This window comes from Tachyglossus aculeatus, chromosome 9, assembly GCF_015852505.1.
Source record: "Tachyglossus aculeatus isolate mTacAcu1 chromosome 9, mTacAcu1.pri, whole genome shotgun sequence".
Lineage (NCBI taxonomy): Eukaryota > Metazoa > Chordata > Mammalia > Monotremata > Tachyglossidae > Tachyglossus > Tachyglossus aculeatus.
In genome coordinates this window covers 30699688-30727180 of record NC_052074.1, presented here as the reverse complement: position 1 = coordinate 30727180, position 27493 = coordinate 30699688, and the positions used below count along the sequence as shown (strand labels likewise).

The 27493-nt window shown below is 43.8% G+C and overlaps 1 protein-coding gene across 2 annotated transcripts in view; it reads left to right on the top strand.

The window, feature by feature from the left end:
- KLHL29 (kelch like family member 29) overlaps positions 1-27493 on the top strand; it is a 540646-nt gene that overhangs the window by 424869 nt on the left and 88284 nt on the right. For both annotated transcript variants that reach the window (XM_038751895.1, XM_038751894.1), the window contains exon 6: positions 9267-9405. In XM_038751895.1, coding sequence (XP_038607823.1) covers positions 9267-9405 — 139 coding nt within the window. The remainder of the gene's footprint in view (positions 1-9266; positions 9406-27493) is intronic.

Here is a 27493-nt window from a genome sequence, read left to right as displayed (position 1 = left end):
TGCTTGGAAAATACCATTATTATTATTATTATTATTAACCTGACCTCACAGCAGGGAACTTGTTGTTTCAGCAGCCCCAGACAGATTTTACATTTTATGAGGATGATGAGCTGATGGTCCCAGATTAGGGAAAGTGGTACAAAACAGTTGTCGTTCCTGTGTCATATCCCTGGTGATACTCTGATAAGTTTTGTCACACAGCAGTTGCCAACTGGGATTGGTGCCTGTCTGGCAAAGCTCCCACATATTTAGAACAGCAGTGGCAATGAAGAATAGAACTGAATTACCTGGAGGAGGAAGAGAGCACAGAACCAGAAGAGACTACAGAATGAAACTTCCTAAAAGATTGATTCTGTAATCTAAATGTGGTAGCCACAGTTACTGGTCTTCCACTCCCAACTTCTGACATCCCCAACCTGCAAATCTCCTCTAGTCCCTGGTTTTGTGAGCACACAATTCCACAGGAAAACACTCCTCTGGAATTTCTTGCAGCATCCTGAAGAAAAACAATATATGCATGGCATTAGATCAATGCTCTCATAACCCACTTTCCCTCTAGAGAACCATGTGAGCTAACACAGTTTTGTTCTTACCTCCCTAATACTAGGAGTGAGCTGTGGGAATATTTATTTATATTAATGTCTGTCTCTCCTTCTAGACTATAAACTGGTTTCAGGCTGAGAACATGCCCTACCAACTCTGTAGTATTATATTCTCCCAGGCACTTACGTACAGTGTTCTGTACACAGTAAGTGCTCAATAAATGTGATTCATTGATTGATTAGGGGAGGGAGAGGAAATTGTGGAAATGGGAGAGGTCAAGAGGGCTAGAGGTGAGGAAGGAGACAAGAAAGAGATCCAAATGTGCCTCCTTTATTCTTAATCCCAAAATGTAGCACTTATTTCACACTTGATCTGCCTCTGATGTTCAAAAGTCTTTTCCACACTGCAGAGACCTCTGGGACCAGGGAGCGTGTCAAACATGATATCGGTGACATGTTGTCACACACCACCTCCAACCAAAGGCTCTAATTCTTAGGCCTCTGAGTCAGAAGAAGCTTTGAGGTGTTACATTGGCGGTGGAAGAGAGTTGCCAGCTGAATTTTGTGTGCACAAGCCTGAGAAAGCAGAAAAATTCCACCCAACCATGTGTGAGTAGTAGTAATAATAGTAGCAGTAGTATTTATTAAGCACTTATTGTGTGCAGAGCACTGTACGAAGCACTTGGAAAAAGAATACACTCGTCCTGTTGCTAAAGGATTGCTGTTCAAATCTCACAAGCCCGTTTTTGAGTTTGGAAGGACTTTTCAAAGAGGCTGTAGGACATGATCTGCTTCTCTTTGTTTCCATTTTGCAGGAGCTATATAAAGGGCTCAGTGACCCTTTCCATTCTGAAGATGATCTGGGTGCAGGTGTCAGGAGCTACTCCAGGGTGTCGAGGCTGCTGGTTACATCTTGACCCAAGAATGCATTCTTTTCCTTTCCTCATTACTTCACCTTAGTAATAATAATAATAATAATGGCATTTATTAAGTGCTTACTATGTGCCAAGCACTGTTCTAAGCACTGGGAAGGTTGCAAGGTGATCAGGTTGTCCCTTGAGGGGCTCACAGTCTTAATCCCCATTTTACAGATGAGGTAACTGAGGCCCAGAGAAGTTAAGTGACTTGCCCAAAGTCACACAGCTGACAATTGGCGGAGCAGGGATTTGAACCCATGACCTCTGACTCCAAAGCCCGGGCTCTTTCCACTGAACCACACTGCTTCTCACCTTCACCTTTTCACCTTCCTCTCACATCTTTCTCTTTTGGAGGTACTGATTCACCCTCCAAAGTTCCCAAGGCCTGGCTTTCCTTTGGCAGCCCCCACTATCCAGGACTTTCCAGCGATGGGCGAGAGGGGCAGGCAGATGGTTCCCTAACTTACCTTGGAAAATCCTCAGATCACGTCTGCTCTGGGCATCTGATTGGCTTGGTTTGGGTTTTTGAAAGGGGTTTTCCAAGGGAAAGTGATTCCTTTGGCCCAGAGCAAACTAACGTTAAGCGCCAACCTACTGTAAGCGAGGATTGCCCTCCGCAGACGGGATTCCTGGTTCTGGAACTCTCCCCTCTCACCATCCAGATCTGTCCCGGGACCCTGGCTGATTGTACCTTATCTGCCTGAGATTATTCCGAGCTTTCCCAACCCTGCATCTTGTCCCTCCCTCCTTCACCCTTCCCTCACCAGGTGAGGTGGGGAGTGGATACCTTCAAGCAGCAGTTGTCAATCCAGAGGATTCTGGGCCAATCAGGAGGCATGACTGAAGACAAGTTCTTGTGCAACTACAACCTGAGACAGTCTGTCTTTCCCTGATAAATAGAAGGAAAAGGTGCCAAGAGCCAATCTCTCTCACAAGCTGGATCACCAAGTCCATCAGGGGTCTTTCTGAACCATGAGGACCTGCTGATTGTTTGGGCTCCTGGGATAAGATGGAGCCAGTACCTTCACCTCTTATGTGACATCAGCTTTACCAAGTCAGGGAGTTAAGATATTGCCATCCAGCATCCTGACACAGAGTCAGAACGGGGGTGAACATAGGGCAAGGGCCCCCGAGTCAAGAGTCTTGTTCTCTCGTGAATAGCACCAGGTCATGCATGTTATCATCATGCACACATGCTGGTAGTCACGCTTGCATCATGATTGCTATTCAGAGCCTTTCAAGGTGCTAAAGAAACTTCCCAAAAGACTGGATGAATCTTATTATATAAAATCGCTACAGTTACCAGCTTAGTGGTTTTAAAAGAGCACATTACTCTAGCAGATTCCTTTAGGAATAAAATGTCTTTCAAAAATACTCAATTGGTTTTGAAGCTCAAAAGAAATACGAATTTTCTGGTCAATTAATTTTTTTCTTCAGAGATCACGTCTGTCCTCATCTGAGCAGGGGACTGTGCTCTTGTGTGGGTTACCACACATTTGCAATGTGAAGTGGAAAGTTGTTTGCAAGATAATGGGACCCTTTATAGAGAACCAGTGACATTTGGATGAAGTCTGCACACTAGCGTGGAAGCAGTACTCAACACCACATAGTTTGGCTGGACATGCGTGTCAGGTGACTAGAAGAGCAGTTTTTCCAAGCAACTGCAGTGTGGTGGGCTGAAAGTAAGGAGGACAGAATAGAGGAGTGAACTGTTGAGAGAAATACTTGTGGACGTCATGAGAGGGGTTGCTCTCCCTAAACAGAAGCAGGAAATTCAAAAACAGGGATGGGCACAGCAGAGACATAATGCAACAGCCTGATGGAGGACAATCAATCAGTGGTACTAATTGAGTGCTTACTATGTGTGGAGCAGTGTACTAAGCACTTGGGAAAGTACAGTACAACAGAATTATCATCCACTTTCCCTGCGCACAACAATCTTATAGTCTAGAAGGCAGTTTTTAACTTCCAGAGAGTGTTAATCACTCTTTTCAGCTTCATAGAGAGGATCTCAACTATCAGCATCAATGTACATGAAGGGCGGATGTGAATAATAATTATAACAATAATAATGGTATTTGTTAAGCACTCATTATGTGCTAAGCACTGGGATAGATAGAAGATAATCAGGTTGTCCCATGTGGGGCTCACAGTCTTAATCCTCATTTTACAGATGAGGTAACTCAAGCACAGAGGAGTTAAGTGACTTTCCCAAGGTCACGCAGCAGACGAGCGGCAAAGGTGGAATTAGAACCCACGGTCTCTGACTCCCAAGCTTTTTCCACTAAGCCACGCTGCTTCCCTGGTCAGGCATTTCACTATCTGGGGACTAATTGGGAAGGAGGACGCAGTTATCTCTGTCCCATCTGTCTGTCCGATTTGTGTGATCTTCATTCTGGCCCTTTCTCTTTTTGGAGTCAGGTATCACACTGGCTCTTAATATTCAATATTAGTAAAGATCCTGGTGATCCTGAAGAGTTGGGAGCCATAGAGTGTCCTAGAATAGTTTATCCCTCCATCCCCAGATTGACTCAGGAGACATCACACCTTTTAGAGGAGGTTGGGTTGTTGTTTGTGTAACTCAGAAATGGTGCCAAGGCAGCCGCCCCTGGACTGTGTATCACTTGGCTGTCTTGGATTGGGCTAAAGAATTGTAAGTTGGGAAGGCACAGGCAACTCCGAAAGGCAGTCACACCTGAGGGAAGGATTGGTTTACTTGATTTCTTTGTGAAATCAACTACTGTTCCTCCGCTTTAACAAATCAGACAGGAAAGAGTGACTGCGAGGAGACTCAGGGTAGAAATGAAGTGAGGATGGTGGGGGAGAATTTTTAAAAGAAGACACCTATGTGTAAGGAGTGGGGAGAGTTTGGAGCATAGGACTGGTAATAATGATAATAACAACCTTAACAGTAGTGATATTTGTTGAGCGCTTACTTTGTGCCAAGCACTAAACTGTGATCTAGGATAGATACAAGATAATCAGGTCAGACACTGCCATTGGCCCACGTGGGGCTCCCAGTCAAAGGGAGAGAGAGAACAGATACTGAGTCCCCACTTTATAGATGAGGAAACTGAGGCACAGTGAAGTGAAGTGCCTAAGGTTACACAGCTGGCAAGCAGTGGTAGCCAGGGTTATTAACTCATTCAATCATATTTATTGAGCACTTACTGTGTGCAGAGCACTGTACTAAGCACTTGGGAAGTACAAGTCGGCAACACATAGAGACAGTCCCTACCCAACAATGGGCTCACAGTGTAGAATGGGGAGACAGACAACAAAACAAAATATGTAGACAGGCATCAAAATCATCAGAACAAATAGAAGTAAAGCTATATGCATATCATTAACAAAATAAATAGAATAGTAAATACATACAAGTAAAATGGAGTAATAAATCTGTACAAGTATATATACAGGTGCTGTGGGGAGGGGAAGGAGGTAGGGTGGGGGGGGGGATGGGGAAGAGGAGAGGAAAAAGGGGCTCAGTCTGGGAAGGCCTGCTGAAGGAGGTGAACTCACAGTAGGGCTTTGAAGGGATGAAGAGAGCTGGCTTGGCGGATGTGTGGAGGGAGGGCATTCCAGGCCAGGGGAAGGACTTGGGCCAGGAGTCAAAGATGGGACAGGCGAGAACAAGATACAGTGAGGAGGTTAGCGGCAGAGGAGCGAAGGGTGCGGGCTGGGCTGCAGAAGGAGAGAAGGGAGGTGAGGTAGGAGGGGGCGGGGTGATGGGTCCTCAGATTCCCATGCCCAGGCTCTTTCCATGGAGTAGGGACCAGGGTTAGGGTTAGAGCTAGGGTCTGATACAGGGATTGGGGAGGCACAGGGATGCAGGATATGAAAGGATGTGGGGGTGAACAGGAGGAGAGGTAAAGAAAAAAATCAAAGGCTAACCTGGACAAGAGGTAGCAATGAAGGAGTGGATGTTTGCTACTAACATGAGCAGCATCAAGAAAAGACAAACATCTGCTGCCCACCCACACAGCTATGATTTAGAAACCAAGGGGAAAAGCCAAGATGACCAGTCTTTGTGCAACAATTTGGCTGAAGAGTGGTTCTGGTTATTAAGTTTCTTCTGCTTTGTCTTCTCCAAGCCAGCATGTATACTTCAGATAAATTTCATATACTCTCTCTCTCTCTCTCTAACTCTCATATATGTGTGTGCACGCACACACACACGCACTCACTCACACTGTTGTGTTGGGAAGGACTCCTAAGCATGAGTGAGGATGTTGAAGGGGTAGATATGGGGGAATAGGACGGGTCACCAGCCTAGAAAAGGAGATAATCCACTCAAACCATCTCCCTACCCACTACTTGAAAGAAAGAAAGAAAACAGCTTCATAATAGGAGTAACCCCCAAAGGCAGGTGGCTGGGATGCGTATGGTCAGGCCCAGGCAACTTTTAATTCTAAGGATCCAGGCAAAAGGGACTCCCAGCCAATTGAGAAGCAGTGTGGCCCAGTGGAAAGATCATGGGCCTGAGAATCAGAGGACCTGAGTTTTAATCCCTGTTCTGCCACTGTCTGCTATGTGACTTTTTTTTTTTTTTGATGGTAGTTGTTAAGCATTTACTATACGCCAGGCAGTGTTCTAAGCACTAAGGTAGATTCAAAGTAATCAGGTTGGACACAGTCTCTGTCCCATAAGGGGCTCACAGTCTTAATCCCAGCTTTACAGTTGAGATAACTGAGGCACAGAGAAGACAAGTGACTTATCCAAGGTCACTCAGCAGACAGCAGAGCCAGGATTAAACCCAGGTCCTTCTGATTCCCAGGCCCGTGCTCTATCCATTTGACCAGCTGCTTCTCAAGTCACTCACTTTAGTCATTCATTCAATCATATTTACTGAACACTTACTGTGTGTAGAACACTGTACTAAGTGCTGGGGAAGTATAAATCGGAAACATACGTATGCTAGGTGACCTTGTGCATGTCACTCCACTTTTCTTTACCTCAGTTACCTCATTTGTACAATGGGAATTAAATCCTCCTCCCTCCAGCATAGGCTGTGAGTCCTGTGTGAGACAGGGACTGAACTCAACCTGATTATCTTGCATCTATCCAGGCCTAGAACAGTGCTTGACACATAGTGCTTAACAAATGCCATTAAAAAAGTGTTTCAGTAGTCTGTTGGAGTAAACTCTGTGCTGAGCTCAAAGCTTATTCAATCAATCGGTCAGTGGTATTTATTGAGCACTTACTGTGAGAAGAGTACTGTACTAAAAGTTTGAGAGAGTACGATAAAGTTAGATATAGTCCTTGCCTCGAAGATCTTACAGTTTAGTCCTTTGTTTTGCTAGGACTCTAGAATGCCTATGACATTGGTGATCTCTCTGCCCCAGTAACATAGCTTCTAGAGTTTGCTTAAAACAAATGATGAATTTTCAAGCAATAATAACGATAATAGTAATTGTAGTATTTGTTAAGTGCTTAGTATGTGCCAAGCACTGTTGGAAGCGCTGGGGTAGATATAAGATAAGCATGTCCCACATGAGGCTCACAATCAAAGTAACAGGGTCAACAAGTATTTAACGCCATTTTTCAGATGAGGGAACTGAGGTACAGAGAAGATAAAGGGATTTTCCCAAGGTCACACAGGAGAGAAGTGGCACAGCAGGGATTAGAATCCTAGTCCAACAACTCCCAGGCCTTTGCTCTTTCCGTTAGACCATATTGCTTCTCAGGCCCCTTCCAGTTTCCCTAAATGCCAAAAGGAAGCCTGGTGGGAGTGGGAAAGGGGATGTTTGTAGAAATGACCAGTGTTTTTGGAAAATGCAGCTATAACAGACTCCCTCATAGTTTGCCTCATAAGTCTGCACTTCTGCATATGTTCGGAGGTCAAATCCAAGAATCTCTGTGTTAGCTCTAACACTGTTTCAAACTCCTGCAGGAATGAAACAAAATTGGGAAAAGCTTAACCTTTCCCAGACATTCATTCATTCAATCGTATTTATTGAGCACGTACTGTGTGCAGAGCACTGTACTAAGTGCTTGGGAAGTACAAGTTGGCAACATGTAGAGACTGTCCCTACCCAACAGTAGGCTCATCTTCTGGGGCTCTGTACTAAAACGGGACAATATCTAAACTCCTCCGAGGAAGATGTGAACTTATTTTCTTTCTGCAATGTTGATTTACTTTTGCCTGAGCGATTTATTGCTGTGTTTTCTTAGCTAAAGTGAATGCTTTAAAAATAGCAATTGTGAGGCCCCCACAGGACAAAGTGGTCTATTTTCCTCCAATATAGATCTGACACAAGCTTGCTGTTATTTCAGTGCCCTCTCTAATGATCTGCTTACTCTCTGGAGAACACTGACCCATTTCAGTGTCGCATAATTAGCCTTTCAGACACTACTGTGTTTCCATTAAATAGATCTAAATGTGCAAGGTGGCATTTATTTACTTCGGGCTGAAAAATGGGCCTCCCAGCTGTTCCTTGGTTTTTTTGTTTGTGGTTTTTCTTCTCTCTGTCCCAGAAGAGAAGCAACTTCGTTTTCTAACAGTTCAAGCTTCCCTTTTCAACCTCTCTCTCCCATCCTGTGCTGGTCTGCTCAGAAAGGAGAGGGAAGAGAGAGAGGCTGACTAGACGAGAAAAGACAGTCACAACAGGGGGTGGAGTTAGGGTCACTGCAGTTCTTATTCATCCTACTGTGGGGGGTTAAAAAAAAAAAAAGACCACCAGTATGAAGAAGGGGTAAAAACTAAATTTGAATGATTCACTTAGCAGCATTTTTCTCTAAGCCACTGGCTTTCTCTTTCCCACCTCCTTGAATCTCTTTGGGTATTTTGGGGAAGACAGGAGGTAAATGGTGTCTGTCACCACTCTGTTCTCTCCAACACGTTATTCTTCTATCCCCATACTCACCTTGGGGAGCACAGGTTGCTTGGGGCTTGTTCCACGACTTTAAGTCACATTCATACAAAACGCCTGGGAGCCTGTGGGGCAGGAGACATTGAACAAGATAGGTGCTATGGCAGGACAGAAGTATCTGGCAGCGTTAAGATCTGGTTAGCTCTGGTGCAAGTTGACCTCCAGGAAACGAAGAGCTCTAATCCCAAAATGCAAAAGCACTTGGCGTTTTCGAGGGGGAAAATGCAAATCCTTGGACGATAATCTAGGGAGACGGTAGAACACGCCATCGTTTCTGGTGCATTTTGGATCACCTGAGAACACTCTGTGTGAAAATCATATGCTACAGATTCAATGACAAGTGTAAAAAAATTGGTTATGGGCTATAATCCTTTTTAACAGCATTGTCTTTTGCTCTTTGAGAGCTTTTACACACTATTAATAGGTACAGATTTAGATTATGCAGTTTTGGGGGTCTTATGGGTTTTATTCCTTTGAATCATTTTCAGTTCATACTGCACCATTCTGCCATGTTTTACTTGGCATCCGATACATCAGAGCCTTTTGCATTTGGAGAGAAATTTTATGTAGCTACTCTATTCTGTTATAACAAACGTTTTTAACTTTTCTGTGATGATGCATTCTCCGTGTTTCTGATTTGTCAGTACTGAAATCTTTATTTTTATGTTTGTTTTTTAATCCTCTCAAATTTAGGATTTATGTTTCTGCTTTTTTAAAAATGATTGTTCTTTGAGTTTAGACCCTCCTGCTTCCTGCTTGTTTGACACATTATGTTTGTGACTTCTTTTGATTGTCAGTGTTGAGCCAGTCTTGCCAAGAAACAATAGCAAGTGATTCCTATTTCTCTACTTCTTGACCAAAAAAAAAAAAAAAATCAACCAAAAAAAAAACTCTTAATGGGAACCCTGGTACTGTCTGTCTTCTCTGTTCTGCAGAAATGTTGAAGGAGTTGAACCAGCAACGCAGAGCGAAAGAGTTTACAGACCTGAAAATTATTGTTGAAGGCAAAGAGTTTGAAGTCCACCAAAATGTTCTAGCTTCCTGCAGCTTGTATTTCAAGGACCTGATTAAAAGGTTTGCCTTCCTCCCAGCTGTGATCTGGTCTGTTCTTTTGTAGGGCGCATTTGTGTCGCTTCTCTCCTCCCCTCTCTTGCAGGTTTCTGAAGATTTGAATCTGCTGTCACAGAGCCAGTAGCCATTCTTTTCCCCTCCTTTGAACGTGCTCTCAAACTGAAACTCAGATCCACCCGTTCCGTCCCGACGCTGACGACGCGAACGTTTCCGATCACTAGGTCAGCTGAAGAAAATGCTCCGTCCCTAAGGACTATAAATTTAAAATGACTCCTGCTAATTATTATCCTAATCCAGGCCACGAGATGGGCAGAATCCATGTCACCCTGTTGAAGGGATCCCATTCCCGCTGTCCAAAGCCTAAGCCCGAAGCAGAAGGCTCTCCAAAGCCGCCGTCATTGTGGGTGACGGGGAACGTAGAGCTAATGGAATAGAACGGCCATGTTGCTATTTAATGATGAGTGTGAAGCAGAGCTCCCCAGTCTAAATTTGGAAGAGACGATGGGACCCAAAGCCCTTTTTGATCTGCATGTTTGATTAACTGTACTCCTTTGCATAAACAGCCCGGCTGTAGTCTAAGTGTAGCTCTACATTTCCTTAACACTGTGTCTCTGCCTTTGCATTCCTTCCCCCCACCCCGTCCCCACCTCCCCTCTGTTTTTAGCTGATTGATTCTGAGCAGTGCATGATAATCTTTTTTTTATTCCATGACATTGATTTTTCAATTTGTATGCTTCATATCCTTGCAAAGAAGTCAATGGTCACGTCTTCTAGGATTAGTAAGTTAGCGTAGCAGGAGGAAAAAAAAATCCTGGGATAACTTTCATTTTTCTCCCAATCATCAGCAAATTAATACAGCTGCCCCTTTTGCCTTGCAGTATATTCTCCTGAGCAGACGCTGAACCTGGACTGTTCTAGAAATGGGATTAAGCGAATCCTTTGCTTGCTTTCCAACTCCATATTTGAATTTACTTACTAACCCGGGGACGAATGGATTTTATTTCAGGATGGCATAGTGACTGACATCTCCTCTCCAATGAAGTATGTCCTTTCATATAAAGTGCTGTTTTTCTGTATGTGGTGGAGACTTGCTAAACTCTGATGTAATCGTGCAGTTTGCATTATCAATTACAGGGCTCAGAGAAAAATCTGTGTTGGCTAGCAAGAAAGGCTCTTTTTCCCCTCCTAAGTATGTCTGATTCCAGAAGCCAGTTCTCTGTAGTTCCCCACCAGAATAATAATGATGATGATGATGATAATTATTATGGTATTTGTTAAATGCTTATTCTGGGCCAGGCACTGTACTAAGCACTGGGGTAGATACAGGCAAATTAGTTTGGACACAGTCCCTGTCCTTCACGGGGCTCACAATCTTAATCCCCATTTTACAGGTGAGGTAACTGAGGCACAGAGAAGTTAAATGACTTGCCCGAGGTCCCACAGCAGACAAGTGGCGGAGCCAGGATTAGAACCCAGGTCCTTCTGGTTCTCAGGCCCTGGCTGTCTCCACTAGGCCATGCAGTTTCTCTTCGCTCCTCTCTTCTTCTTATCACCTAAATTATGTGCTCCAACTCTACGAGAGAGGAGAAATACAGAGCCTATGGAGGTAAGGGGTATGTGATTCCATTTGCAGAAATTAGGCATTTGACTAGCCAAGGAGTACCAATGAATTTTTAATGGGAGGGCCTTTAAAAATGTCACTGGGAGCGATCTAAGTCTGGGTGGCAGAGGATGATTTTGGACCACGGTTTGTTTGTTTCTGCCTAATCAGTAATTTGAGATGGACTGCAGATCAATTAAAAAGCAGAAAACAACATCTGATGTTCAGGCGGCAGCTTAAACCTTGAAAACAGTGTGTTGCTCTTTTTTTGACCCCTGGCTCAAATGGAGCGCCAATAGGTGACTCTTGTTAAGCATTCTTTCTGGGAATCAGTTCAGAATTTCTGGTCAGTTTGACAGGGCCTAAATGAAATGGTTTTTCTTGCCTTGAAAATAAAAAACACAGAGACTATCAGGGTTCTTTCTGGCCCCTGCAGGCCAGTATTTGATGCTCAGAGCTCCCTTCCAGCGTCTGCGCAGAAAGTGTAAGTAATGAATTTGGAAGTCTGTGGGGCCTCACACAATTTCCATCTCAGAGACGGTCTAGAAATGTCTGGAGAATCCAGGCCGACCTTTCCTATAAGTTGACTCTCTGTGGTTTGTTATTAGGAAGTGTGTATTTTTCAGACCTAGGGTGTGTGAGTCTTGTCACTGAGACAGAGGAGAAGATTCATCTCTTAGCTTATTGTGGGAAGGGAAGGTTTCCACGAATTCTGTTGTACTGTTCTCTCCCAAACGCTTAGTACAGTGCTCTGCACGTAGCAAGCTAACAGCCCTCTGGTGCTTCCTCACCTTTTTCCGTGACTACTACTGGCTGGACTCCCATGGTGGTCCAGGGGAAGAATAGTCTATTCATTCATTCAGTCAGTCGTGCACTATGTGCACGATATGCTGAGCACTGTACTAATAACTGTTCAGAGCACTGTTAAGTGCTTATTACGTGCAATGTGGTCTTCCTTATTTCAGTTGTTCATACTCCTTCTGCCCATTTGCTTAAGGTTAATTTGTTTTCGGTGTTTGGCCTCCTGAGCCTGGCAAATTGGTATAGTTGATCTAGTGAGGGGACTGATATGCTTTGTGGGGCGCAGCTTCCTGATCAATGAGAGCTCTTGGTTGACTTGATTTCCCCAGGGCTCTCTTCCCCCAGATCCTCTGACTTGCCTATTCATCATTATACCTTCAGAAACAAATTATTCCAATAATATGCATTATAATGATACCTTGACATCATACAACCTTTTTTTATTTTTCCAAATTATTTTTAAATTCTTTCATTTTGTCCACCCAGGGAGGCAGTGCGGGAGAGGCAGCTTTTACTTTCCCCATCTTCTACCAGAGGAAACAGAGGCACAGGAAGGTTAAGTGACTTGCCCAAGGTCATCCAACAGGCCAGTGGCGGAGATGAAACTAGAGCTTTTCTTTTGAACTGGTAGAAAAAGCCTGCTCTCAGGAGGAGTCAAAGAAAATTGCTGTTCTGGTCCTGGCTGGGGCTCTGTCATCGGTAGCAAAAGTTCCTGCTCAAAGAACCAGAAGGTCTTTCTGTGAGGAGGACAACCTAGCAAGAATCCTAAGAAATAACTGGCTAATGTGTTAAACTACCCAGTCACTACCAGGGCATCCACGTAATGTTCCTGGAGGGCGGAAATCATCTCCACCAATTCTGTTATATTGCACTTTAAGAAAACCCTAAGTACGACGTCCTTCACACAGTAAGCATTCACTAAGTGCCATTAGTTGATTGATTGGGATTTGGTGCCCTGGCACAATATTGACACCATGTTGCAGTCACTTCAGCAGTAGTAGAAGCCGTAATGGTATTTATTGAGCACTTCTTGGGTTGCAGAGCTTGGGAGAGTACAGTACAAGAGTTGGCAGACATGTTATTGAGTGGGCATTGGGTGTAATACATTCTACTAACAGCTTGGGAAAGTACAACAGAAGCATGAGGTAAGCTGCCTGCCTACAGTGAGCTTGCACTCTAATGGGGAAGAAAGACACAAAAATATTTTCGAATCGAGTTCTGAACATGTGAAACTCTTGCTTGTCCTTTGGTTTGTCGCAGCCTTGCTTGGTGTGCTTGGTGCCCACTGTGACCCTTTGGGAAATTGACTGGCAGGAATCACGGAGTGCAAATGGCACTGTGCAAATCAGTAATCAAACAATCGATCAGTCATCATAATCTATTCCTTCATGTGTGTTCCTGCTCCAGAATCCCAGGCCTGAGATTTGGTCATCATTCTCCATCATCATTATCTTGACCCTCTGAATCTTTTGACCTTGAATACCATGCCTTTGTCTCCTCATTTGTCTCTGCATACTCACTGTGTTGGCCAGATATTGCCCATTTATTAGCACATTTGCCTTTTTTAAAATATTTTTAGCTTTCCTATTTCCTCAGGAGCGAACGAGTCCTCCATTAAGGTCTCTGAGTCATTGTGTAGTGGTGATTTTCAGTCTGCTTACATGCCCTCCTGGCCTACTACTGCCAGGATTAACTGAAATCTCAGAGTGAGGGATTCCACTGAGAACACTGAGTAACTGGCTTCATGGCCTTCTTAGCAGGATCAGCCCACTTCTTAAAAATGTAGCAAGTGACGCAGTGACCAGCCTGGGTCCTAACACCATTTAGGTTAGTTAAGATAGACATTTGGTAAATTGAAGTATAGTGATAGGGGTTTAGTCTTTGGAAAGGGGAGCAGGGAAAGGGAAATGAGAGGTCTCAGTGGCATTCGATAAGATACAAGTAAGAGTCTCAGCGTTTTGGTTTTTGTGCACATCATCAGCTTAAAGACTTGGAGGATCTCTGAGGTTCTCCAAGGCCCAAACCTCTGGAAGATAAGGAGTTGGCTTCCTTCTTGCTCCCCAATACTACTCTTGCCTAATCCCAAACTCTTCATCCTTCTCTTTCCCTTCCTTTGAATGCCATAATTGCCTACCTCCATCACTCACTCCAATTACTTGTCACCATTATCTCTGGCCCCCCAGGGCCCACCTCCAACTTTGTGCACCATTCCGATCCCTTTATCACATTCCTTCCCATTTCCTCTGAGCTTAAACTGATCCTCGAGGACTTCAATATTCACAGGGATATTCCCGAAGGCCTTTCTGCTGTCTTCTCATTCTTACTCCTCAACTCCACTGGCCTCCTGGTCCACCCCAACTGACCCATTCACCAAGTTGGACACCCACTCTATCTCATCACTGCTAGGTCCTGAAAAGTCTCCAACCTCATCAATTTTGAAATTCCACTCTCCAAACACAACCTCTTTTTACTCAATTATATTTACTGAGGTCTTATTATGTGCAAAGCTCTGTACTGACCTGCCATCACCCTTTGTGGGCAGGGAATGTGTCCACCCACTCTGATGTATTGTGCTCTCCTAAGTGCTTAGTACAGTGCTCTGCACACATTTTCCCGCTCACAAACCCACCACAAATCTATCCTGTCTCCCCATAGAGATCACCGATCTTGTGACCTGTTCCAGTTTTCCAAAGCCATCTTATCCCATTTGGTCTCCTTACCCAACAACCTTCTCTTGTTATACAAATCCACACCCTTAACACCACACTCTACACTGAACTCAATTCCCTTACTCCTCTATCAATCAATCATTTGTATTCATTGAAAGCTGTGTGCAGAGCACTATACTAAGCACTTGGAAGAGTACAGTGTAACAGAATTGGTAGACATGTTCCCTGTCCACAATGAGCTTGCAATCTAGAATATAATAATAATAATTATTATAATGGTATTTGTTAAGTGCTTACTATGTGCCAAGCACTGTTCTAAGTGCTGGGGTAGACACAAAGTAATCAGGTTGACCCATGTGGGGTTGACAGTCTTAATCCCCATTTGACAGATGAGGTAACTGAGGCACAGAGGAGTTAAGTGACTTGTCCAAAGTCACACAGCTGATAAATGGTGGAGCTGGAATTAGAACCCATGACCTCTGATTCCCAAGCCTGTGCTTTTTCCACTAGGCCACGTTGCTTCTCCCAGTGTCACACCACAGGACGTTCACCTCCACAAGACGCTTCTCCCACAGCTCTGCTTGAGCTGTGGAGCACTGGTGGTGGAAGTTCGGACACCAGGCCAATTGTGGGCATCTCAAATCATCCTCACCTGCTTCTACTCTGCCCTCTCAACTTTCCAGCAATAATACTTCTCCAACCATATTGACTCCCATTTCCGATGCCCATGACAGCTGTTTTAGATTTTAATTACCGCCTCAAACCCCTAGTCTCCCACCCCCATTTCTTGCACTTAATGACCTGGCTACATACTTTGTTGAGGAAAATTGAAAACATTAGGCATTATCTCCTAAAATCTCCCCTGCTTCCCTCCAGGCCCTTCATCCCCTTGCTTCACTTTGACTCTCCCATCCTCCTGTTTCTCCCCTCACCAGCACATACTTCATTCTGCTGCCCTGATCATTTTTCTGGTAAAAAACCCCATTCCATTTATATTTCTCCACTTCTCAAAAACTTCCAATGGTTGCCCATCCACCTCTGCATCAAACAGAAATTCATGATCATCCCACTTAAGGCACTCAATTAACTCTCCACTTCCTACCTTGCCTCACTGATCTCCTATACAATCCAGTCTCCACACTTCATTCCTGTAATACCAACTTTCTCACTGTAACTTGATGTCATCTATCTTTTAATGTCTGTCTTCCCCTCTAGACTATAAACCTGTTGTGGACAGAGAACATGTCTACCAACTCTGCTATACTATACTCTCCTAAACACTCAGTACAATGCTCTACACACAGCGAGCGCTTAATAAATTCAGTTGATTGATTGATCGACTACAGAATTTAAGGATATGAACTGAATTGCTGTTGGGCAAATATGAAGAGCTTAATAGATATGAAGAGCAAGGGCGTTTCAGGAGGGAGGCAGGACATGGGCAAGGGGTTCGTGGTGAGAAAGATGAGATCAAGGTACAGTGAATAGCTTGGCATTGGAGGAGCAAAGTATGTGGGCTGGGTATAGTGGGAAATCAGAGAGATAAGATAGAAGGAGACAAGTTGATTAAGTGCTTTAAAGCCTATGGAAATGAGTTTCTGTTTGATGCGGAGGTGGATGGACACCCACTGGAGGTTCTTGAGGAGTGAGGAAACATGGATTGAACTGTTTTGTAGAAAAATGATCTGGGCAGCAGAGTGAAGTACGGGCTGAAGTGGGGAGAGATAGGAGGTAGGGAAGTCACCAAGGAAGCTAAAGCAGTAATCAAGGCAGGATTCGATAAGTGCTTGGATGAATGTGGTAGCAGTTTGGATGGAAAGGAATGGGATGATTTTAGTGATTCTGTGAAGGTTAAACCAACAGGATATGGTGACAGATTGAATAATTTATTTCAGTGTTTGTCACCCCCTGTAGACCATGAACTCTTTGTGGGCAGGGATCATATCTATTAACTCTATAGTATTGTACATTTCCATGCACTTGGTGCAGCGATCCACACATAATAAGGCACTCAATAAATGTCATTAGCTGACAAAAATTTTCAGATTTCTTCCCCAGACCTCTCCAGGTAGATTAACATTAACACAAAGGATTTATACCACCAGTCACACTCCCTGCCAACATCTCCATCCACCTAAGCCTGATAGGATTTTGTGACCCTGTGGGTTTTATTGTTCATTTTCAATGAGGTTTAAGGGGAAGAGGAATCCGACCTGAGGATCATGAGAAATGGCAAGCAGAGCAGAGGAGTATTTCTGGCCTCGACCCTCACCTACAGAGTGTTTCTAATTCTCTAATCTTTGGACGTTCCTTCTTTCTTCTCTTGAGAGTCTCTGTTGCCTCAGGAAATGTTTAATGGCCCATTCTATCTCTGGTCTCTTGAAGTTTTCTCAGTGGAGTTGAAGACTCTTGCTGCCTTTCACTGAATATTTAGGGGCCAGTCTTCAGATTAGGATGCTGTTGTCTTCATCACCATCAGTATTTGCTGGAATGTCTACTATGTGTACAGCAAGGTACTAAGCATCTATTTTGTGCGGAACATTCCACTGAAGGCCTATAATGTGCAGAGTCATATATACAAAATACTGTACTGGTCCCTACTACAGTGCTCCAGCACTTAGAACAATGCTTTGCACATAGTAAGCACTTAACAAGTGCCATCATTATTATTATTATTGAGAAGCAACATGGCCTAATGGATAGAGCACAGGCCTGAGAGGCAGAAGGACATGGATTCTAATCCTGGCTCTGCCACTTGTCTACTGTGTGACCTGGGGCAAATCACTTCACTTCTCTGTGCCTCAGTTACCTCTTCTGTAAAGTAAGGATTAAGACTGTATGTCCGATGTGAGACAGGGACTGTGTCCAACCCAATTTCCAGTATCCCCATAGCGCTTAGTACAGTGCCTGGCATATAGTAAGTGCTTAACAGGTGACACCATCATTATTATTATCATCATTATTATGTGAGCCTGTTGTTGGGTAGGGACCATCTCTATATGTTGCTGATTTGTACTTTCCAAGCGCTTAGAACAGTGCTCTGCACACAGTAAGCACTCAATAAATATGATTGAATGAATGAATGAATGAATTTAGTAAAAAGCATGAAACCTTGCTCTCAGGGAACTGTGGTTTAATGGAGAAGAAAGGTGAGCACAAATTCTATGCGTACAATTGAGTAAACCATAGATACAATGGATGAAATGGAAGGAGAGCAAAAATGAATGAATCAATCAAATAAATAGAGATGCACAAGAGTGCTAGGAGTGGTTAGTGGGCTGACATAATCAGATAGGAAGGGGTTAGTCCAAGAATGCATCTAGAGTGTATATTCTTTAAGAGGCGAGAAATTAAACTCAAATAGTGAAGCCAGATCAAAGTTGGCAGAGTTGCAGTGTGGACAGTCATAGAAAACAATGTGGCGGCAACAGGAACATTGCAGAATCCAATGTTGTCAAGATCTGGGGCTAGGGGTCCAAGATTTTTCCAAAGTCTAATGTTTTCATGTTGCAGTGTAAATGGATGTCCCCAGCTGCCGCTAAAACTGGTATATTGGAAAAGAGCTTTGCCTTTAAAAAAAATTCTAGTGGGTTTTTGTTGCTTTTTAAATAGCCCTTTAGATTTTTTTTTTTGCACGATGCTCTGAATGATGATGGGAGGTCAAATTGTTATTCACTTCCCAATTTGAATGGTTTGCATTTTTGTACTGAGATCCCAGAGATGTGCTTTCCATGAGGCTGCAGTTCAGAGAAGTTCACATAGCATAGTTCTGCCTTTTAAGTATTTAACGTTCATTGTCCAAAGATGCTTTCTCTCAGTCATCATCGTCAAGGGAACTCCAGGGTTCCAGTAGCTAGAGTAATGGCCCCACCCGAGGTGGTTAGCTCACCACGCGTGGCTTTTGGATGAACAAATCCTGGCCAGACTGGCCCTCCCTTTCTTCTAGAGGAAGGAAAATCCAGTCAAGTTTTGGAACACATTTTTTCCAACACCGACTTGTGCTTTTCCCCATTGTTTCATTTCCCCAAGTGAGGTGAAAAATCCTACATTATAACCCCTCTTGCACCAGCTGTGGGAGGCAGGAGGGACTGGAGGAATTTCTTTCAGTTGCTCTTCTGGCAATCACGCTCTGTTACCGTGGGTGGGTCTCTCTTCCTCCTCCTCTTCCTCCCCCTCTTCCTCCCGCCTCTTCCTTCTCCATCAAGGGACTGGGAGGACGGGCTTGTTGCCGGGCTCACTGCAGGGTTAGCTTTCCCTAAGAGCCCAGCACACCCCTCCGAAAGTGGAAAGTCCCTGCTGGGGCACAAGGCAATGTTAGAAGTGTCAGCAGGGATGTGGAGGTGGAGGGAGCCTGAACTGGCAGAGACTGTTCCAAGCCATCTGGAACCATTTATCCAGCCCTGCAAACTTCTGTCGGAAAACCATCCACCTCCCTGAGGCCAAGCTGGTGAGAAGCCAGAGGGGAGGGAAGGAATCGCACATACCACAAAGGCGCAAACTTTAGGGTTTCATATCCAAGGAGTAGTCAGGGGTCTAGCTTGGCCCCTTCCCCTCCTAAGAGAGTTTAGGCAGCGCATGGAACAGCCCCTCTCCCCTCAGCATGTGAACAAAGAGTTGTTTGTTTCAGGAAGGGTTCACAAATCCAAACGTGTTGTTCTTCCGGACTATAGCAGCATTGACTAGGCGAGAGTTTCAGGCTTCAATCGGGTGAAATCTTATGAAATTTCCCATCTGGTCTGTTTGGCCGGGAAAAGGCCTGGGATTTGTATATTCGGCTAGACAGAGTGAAAAGGTCCCAGGGCCATTTGCTTTTACTATTGAAGATTTACTTGTAACAGCTTGGCAAGGGTGCAGAATCAGTCAATCAGGGGTATTATTGAGTGTTGTATACAGTGAGCACTGTACTAGACACTTGGAAGAGAATAATAGAATAGCTAGTTGAAGGAAAAAACTTGCAAGAGATGGTCTACCCTACTCCCAGTATTCGTCTTCTCAAATAAGCAGCTCCTGGGCCCAGAGTCTTGAGCTTGGAAGTATGTTGTTGCAGGTGGCCTTTCCCTCTTTCCCTCCCATCTTCTGCCTCCTTCTTTAACCTCTCTTCTTTCCCCTGTAGTCTCTGGTGATCTGTTCATTTCTTTGAGACAGCAGCCATTCCCATCCCTGAAATGTTGTACAGCTGTTAGACCCTGGGGCGGAGAAGCAGTGGGAGATACTGGAGTCCTGACAAAAGTTCACCTCTAAGGCAGACTGGATGTCTGTATGGTTCTAGGGTAGCAAACGGGGAACACGTAGGAGGTGGCCTAGAGTGCAAAGCTTCAGCTGACTGGGCCCTCACTCGACAAGTCCTGGGTTGGCAGGGTGGCCAGTTGAGACGGTTCCTTGCCTCAAGCTGAGAGATAAACCCATCCCAACTCGCAGGCCAAAGAGGTCTAACTGGAAGAGAGGAGATGCTGACTGGTTTCCAAAAATCAGGCTTAAGGTTCAGAGCAATTACAGAATGGAAAGGCCTTACACACTGCAGTTCTAACCTCCTTCCCTCCTCAGCAGTTACTCTATTAGCCATGACTTGACACGTGTTCTCATAGTCTCCCCACAGAGCCCTACAAATGCTCCCAACCACTCCTGTGACTTGGTTGGGAGTCAGGTGGTTGCCTGTCACTTGGTCTATGCCTGGGGGGATCTGGGCCCCTGATTTACATTTCCCTTCCCTCCCAGCCTTGGCCTGGGTTTGTGTTCAAGATTTTAGATTTGGGAATTAGGATTATTCTGCTACCTAGCTGGGGGAAGGGAATAGTGGAAAGGTGTAATGGTTTATGAACAGAAGGCCAGGGGTAGAAAAAAAAATACAGAAAATATATTTTTAAAAAAATCTCTAGATCAAACTCCATAGCAATGGAGTAGTAGTGATGACCCCTCTCAAGATCACACCTTGGAGAGTTTCCAGTACTCTACCAACTCGACTATGGGAGGGAGAGTCATGCAGAGGCCTATCCGTTCCATTCCCAGCTTGGGCAGTGGCTAGTGAGTGGAAGGCGATCTGCTACAGGTCAAAACCACTTGTGTTGGGCATCAGCTGCAAGGGAGAGAGCCAAGGGGGAGACTCAAGTTCATTGCATGGAAGGAGGTGATGGTAAACCCCTTATATATTTTTACCAGGAAAACTCTGTGGATACACTACCAGAACAATTTCAGGTAGAGGAGGGGCATTCTGGGAGAGATGAATCCGTGGCGTCGCTAGGAGTCGGAGACAACTCGAGAGCATAAGGCAAGACGAGATAATGATGACTTAAAAATTAGCTGTAGCCAGTCCAAAAATTAAAATCACCATCTGGATCAATCAATCAATGGTATTTATTGAGTCCTTACTAAATACAGAGCACTGTACTAAGCACTTGAGTGAGTACAATATAACAGAATTAGTGAACGCATTCCCTGCCCGTAATGATGGGAAACATTTATTTCCTCCGAAAATGCACTCATCATTGGCAGAATACTGAATAGTGGCACCAGAAGCCACAAGGCTCTCAACGCCTTTTCCAGACAGACAGTGAGCCCCTTAGCAGACATTCAAAATACACCACATTTGAGAAGGAGGGAAGCCACTAGGAAAGCCAGGCCTCCCTGCCCTCCAACATTTGAGGGAAATGAAGGAAATTTAGGAGCTCAAGAACCAGAGTGACCCAGTGAATAGAGCATGGGTCTGGATTCTAATCCTGGCCCTGTCACTTGAATCAATCAATTAATCATATTTCTTGAGCTTCTTACTGTGTGCAGAGCACTGTACTTAATGATTGGGAGAATACAAAACACCAGTGTTACAGACATATTCCCTTCCCACAACGAACTTTCAGTCCAGAGGGATTTGTTTGCTGTGTGACCTTGGACAAGTCATTTAACTTCTATGTGCTTTAGTTTACCTCATCAATCAATCCTATTGATTGAGTGCTTAATGTGTGTAGAGCACTGTACTAAGAGCTGGGGAGAGAACAATATAACAGTATAACATAGTTGATAAGCATATTCCCTGTCCACATCAAGCTTGCAGTCTAGGGGACGAGTTTACATCTGTAAAATAGGGATTAAGATTGTGAGCCCCACATGGGATGTGGACTGTGTCCAACCTGATTAGTTCGTGTCTACCTCAGCACTTAGTACAGTGCCCGACACATAGTAAGTGCTTACAAATACCATTTAAAAAACTCAGAAAAACCCACATAAAGAGTAAGAGGTTTGCTCAGAAAGAAAGAGGATTTTTATTAATGTTCAGATCTGTAAAATCTACTGAGGATCCCTTGAAGATGGAGAGTGTGTGGGAGAGAGAGAATGAAAGAATATTTTGTATTTGGAGGAATTGCTCCTTCTTTTGAATACCCAAACAAGCATGCTAATTCTTTTTTTTTTTTTTTTTTTTTTTTTTGCCTTCTCAACCCTCTAAAGCCCTATGGCTTGAAGCACATTTTGTTTTACACAGCTGCGTACTTCGTTGTGAACAAGTTAGTAAAGCTTGTTGGAAACTCTAGCACCTATTGATGCCAAGGCAGTGCTTATCAAGCTTCACTTAGGCTTCTTTGCAAGATCCTGAGAGGGACTCCCTGCATCCTCCAGGCAAAGGAAGGGGCCCTCCCTCTCCAAAATCGGGGACTTTGACCCTCCCAAGTGTAGTTGTCTCTTGTGTCTACCTTTAGCATTTGTCTTCTTTCTCTAACTCTCTTTTGGTGAAACACAAGCAATTTTTCAGTGCAGGCTGGGCTCTCAGCTTCTGTGGGCTACATTTTCTCACACTTATCCTGCTCCAATTCCTGCAATATTTGTAGAGAATTTAGATGTTATCCAATATTTCAGTGTAGTAGGCAGCTCAGAAGAACACACAATCTTCTTCTTCCTGATTTTTTATTTTTCTTTAATAATTTTTTTTCTACGTTCAATCCCTTGGCCTTCTTTCCCTGCTGTTGCTGTTGGTTCCTGGTTTTTTGATGGATCGTCCAGATGGAGAATGAGGTTCTCCATTACATTTTTGTGTTTCCCAAATGTTGCCTTTACTGTAAGATCACATTGTCACTCCCATGGTTTTTCATCCCTTTCCTCTCTTTTGTGAATTGGAAGGAAAGTACCTGGTAAAGCAGAGGGTGTTCGTTTCTTGGGAATGCTCGAAGAAAGTACGGATGTGCCAGTTAATGTTTTTGAAATGACCAAAAATAATGTTGGAAAAAGAAGTATTGCTAGCTTTTTTCTAAACTCTCTATTTCATAATAATAATAACAATAATAAATAATTATGGTACTTGTTAAATGCCTACTATGTGCTGATCACTTTCTAAGCACTACAGTAGATACAAGTTAATCAGGTTGGACACAGTCCCTGTCCCCTATGGGGCTCGCACTTTTAAACCCCATTTTATAGATGAGGTAACTGAGGCTGAGAGAAATTCAGTGATTTGCCCAAGGTCACACAGCAGACATGTGGGGGAGGCAGAATTGAAACCCAAGTCCTTCTGACTCCTAGGCCCTTGGTCTACAGTATATTATTTCATACATGCTCTTTAGCCTGTAAACTCTTTGTGGGCAGGGGAATTGTCTACCAACTGTGACTTGGGCAAGTCACAACTTCTCTGTGCCTCAGTTCCCTCATCTGAAAAATGGGGATTAAGACTGTGAGCCCCACGTGGAACAACTTGATTACCCTGCATCCCCCCAGCACTTAGAACAGTGTTTGGCACATAGTAAGTGCTTAATAAATATCATTATTATTATATTGTATTCTCCCAAGCACTTAATATGGTGCACACAGTATGCGCTCAGTTAATGTGACTGATTGATTATTGTTTTGTGAATTTCTTCTATTTCCATTATATCGATGGCTGACCACCTCACAGCTATATATAAACTCCAGAAACATAATAAAAATAACATAATGCTACTCTACATGGTCCTGAAAATCTATTATTATGTGTATTTTGCACATGATTTGTCTGAGCGTACCTGCATTATGTATATTTAATAAGGGAAGGTGTATACATAAGTGAATCGGCCATGTATTTACTCACTCCAATCAATCAGTGGTATTTATTGAGCACTTACTGCTTGCTGAGCACAATACTAAGTGTTTGGGAGGGTACAATATAACAGACTTGTACACAGAGAGACTAAAGGTGCTGGTAAATAGAACTTGAGCACCTTTTACTAAATATTTGGAAAAGATCTGTAGAAGGTAGATGTCAACCCTCTGTTTCTTTTGCCAAAATGAATAGGTCCCTGGTTTTCAGAATGTCTTATCTCTTCCAAATTTGACATCACCTGAGAAAGGAAGATAAAGTATCTGCTTGCTCCTTTCATCTTTTGCTTGAGGTGTAAAGTTCTAAAAGCTCACTCTCCCCAGTAAATAAGTGAATCAGCCCAAATTGTAGAGACCCAAAGGGAAGTTTTAATGAGCCCAAGACAAACAGGTGTTTGAGTCCTTTTGAGAAGGTGCCTGCAGCTCTTTACTTTGGGAATCAAAGCAATCTGACAAAGATAAAAGCAGCTTCATTAGCAAAGAAAGAACTTTGTCTTTTATTCTAATCTCACTTTCCTGCAGCTTTTAGAGTCACCAAAGGTGGCCAGGGAACAAGGCCATTCCAATTCCTGTGTTTGTATTTGTTGGGGTGCTGCGATTGTGTTCCCGTTTTTGCATGTTAAAAAAACATGTAAATATCAGTTTTAAATAGCACCCTGTGGTAGGAAACCTAGACTGTGAACTTACCTTTGACTGGGCTTTGAATTCTTAGGCTTAGCGGCCTGATGCCACGTGTCTGCTGAAAGATCTTGGGCAAGTCACTTGACTTCTCTGTGCCTCGGTTCCCTCATCCGCAAAATGGGAATTCAATACCTGTTCTCCTTCCTACTTAGATTGTGAGCCCCATATGGTACTTGATTATCTTGTATCAACCTCAGTGTTTAGTACGGTGCTTGGTACATAGTAGGCACTGAACAAATACCACAATTATTAGGGGAAAGGTATGAATAGCTGCTCTCAAACAAAATGATTTCTCATAAAGCTGAAATGATTTGCCTGCATCAACTTAAATGAATATGTCCTACATCTACATATTGTAAGTCATTCGAAGGGACCTGGGCTGTTGGCAAAACACATTCTTTCTCACCCCACCTCGACCCTGCTATGCTTTCTTAGCAGTACTCTTTCCCCATGGACATTTTGCTCTAATTTGGGTCTTCTCCACCCCCTCGTCTCTGACTATATATCCGAATCTGCTTTTCTTCCGTTCTTGTTTCTCTCTCCCCTGTTTGGCTTTATTTTGCTCCCATCCTTTCCCTTCCCTTCCATTTTCTCTTTACCTCCTCTCCCTCTTTTTTGCCACCTTTTCCCCCCATGCTTCTGCCTCCCCCCACAACTCAATTCAAATTGACCTTCAGAAATAAACTCACCATGCCCTTCTACTTTATCACCCCATCATGACCTGCTAGAAAGCCTGGGTCCTCTGACCATCTGCATTTTATTTGGGTTTCTTCCAGTCAGTTCAATCCAGTCCTTCCACAGATGGTCACTAAAAGGCAGCAAAGAGCATCCCATTTTTTAAAATTTATTTTTTAATGGTATTTGTTTAGTGCTCACTGTGTGCCAGAATACTGTTCTCAATGTTGGGTAGATCCAAGGTAATCAGATTGGACACAGTCCATGACCCACGTGGGGTTTACAGCCTTAATCCCTGTTTTACAGATGAGGGAACTGAGTCACAGAGAAGTGAAGTGGCTTGTCCAAGGTCACGTAGCAGACAAGTGGCAGAGCCGGGATTGGAATCCAGGTCCTTCTGAATCCCAGGCCTGTGCTCTATCCACTAGGCCACACAACTTCTCTCAGGAGTGGCTGCCTCTTGGCAGTTACTTCTCTCCATAGGCATTAGGGCATTGTGTTGCCGATTTGTACTTCCCAAGCGCTTAGTACAGTGCTCTGCACACAGTAAGCACTCAATAAATACTATCGAATGAATGAATGAATTAGGGAAAATGGGGGGGGTCGTGAGAAAAACTCAGAACAAGCTTGGGACCTAAGTCCATTTCCCTCTGTAGGGTAAAACTTCTTTTGAAGGGGGACACCCATACTAATGCAGAAATCTGGGCTGTGAGACGAGTCTATATTTAGCTCTATCTGTCCTGTATTCCTTTTACACTTAGTAAAGAATATGCCAAAGTAAGAGGGGGAAACTGAAGTATCTGTAAGCTCATTGTGGGCAGGGAACATGTCTACCCACTCCTTTATATCGTACTGTCCCAAGTGCTTAGTACAGTGCTCTGCACACAGTAAGTGCTCAGTAGGACTGATCGATTGCTCTCCTGAGACTGGCAATATTGCTTTAAGGATGAAAAGGGTTCTTCCCAAACCACGACTGCTTTCTCTGATCACATTAGCAGGAGACAGTTGGTGTGGAGAGCACCAGCCCAAATGTTCCCAGTTTGAAATGTGCCATTTGCACAAAACTTTCACCATCTTTCATGTTTATTCCTTGCAGATGGATCTGTTTGAAACACTTCCCATTTGTTGGTGACTCCTTTATGACTCCTTGCCAGTAAACAGAAGAGTGCAGAAGTAGCTTGAGCTGGTTTTCTCACCGGCTGGGGCAGGTAGCTCCTCTCCCTTAAAGAAGAGCAGCTGTATTTCTTTGTTCTTGGACAAGAAGCAGCATGGCCTGTGGGTAGAGCACAGGCCTGAGAGTCAGAAGGGCCTGGGTTCTAATAACACTTGTCTGCTGTGTGGCCTTGGGCAAGTCACTTCACTTCTCTGGGCCTCAGTTCCTTCGTCTGTAAAATGAGGATTAAAACCGTGAGCCCCATGTGGGACATGGACCAGTTTATACAAACTGACTAGTTTGAATCTACCCCAGCGTTCAGTACAGTGCTTGGCATATAGCAAGCACTTAAAAAATAGCATAAAACAATATTTGTCATTTGTAGTAATATTGCAAACCAATGAAGTCCAGCACACTGTATGTCAGCAGTCAGCTCTTCCCCCAACCCACTCAGGATAACTGTAGAATCCACCCCTTACTGAGCTGTACCAGTAGAGTCCAAGTGCTGCTGTGAAGCTCAAAACCCCTCACTATAACATTTTTATTTAAGCACTTCCCACAAAGGTGTTTTTTCAGAGAACATCTTGAGAACTATACAGCGTGGATACATTTTCAAGGATAGAGGCACAGAACAAACTGAAGTCCACATTCAATGTAAAACACAGCCCCAAATGTTCGTCTGGAAGCATTAGATACCAGGAAATGCATTTCAAGGGTGAGTTAAGAAGAAGAAGGTGGCATCTGTTCCAGTGAGCAAGCGCACGCGCGTGCGTGCATGTGTGTGTGTTTCCACATAGCTTAACAGCCTCTGCTCCTTGCAACCTTCCTAATTTGGAAGACAGCAAAGATTTTTCCTGGGCAATATTGACCCCTCTGTAAGGTTTGTAATTTTTTTTGCTACTGTGTTGGTTCTCCTGATGAAAGGGAGCATCTCTCTCTCTCTCTCTCTCTCTCCTTTTTTTTTTAAGGTCTACAGCATTGTAAAAAAAATCATTTAAATACCCTCATTGTGCTTGCCTGGGCTTTTCCACTGATGCCGTACCAGTTGATAGCACTTGTCAAAGGCCCAATACCAAGGCCCTTTGCTGACCTAGTGATTCTGACCAAGTTGAAAGGTGTTTGGTTTGTTTCTTAATGTTTCAGCTCTAAAGGCTGCGTGCGCTCTCCTTTTGAGATGTCCATAGGACTTTAAGTCACTCTCAGTAATAATAATAATAATGATGGTATTTGTTAAGCGCTTACTACGTGCAAAGCACTGTTCTAAGCACTCAGTAGTAGTAATAGTATTTATTACTGTGTGCAGAGCACTAAGCACTGGGAAAGAGTTTACCACTCAGAACAAGACATGGATCCTGTCCTACATGGGGTTGAAGGGCTTCCAGATTCTTTCCGCTAGGAATTATAAGATTTACAGGCCACCTAGAAGAATTTTCTGACACCTATGATAAAATCCATCCATTA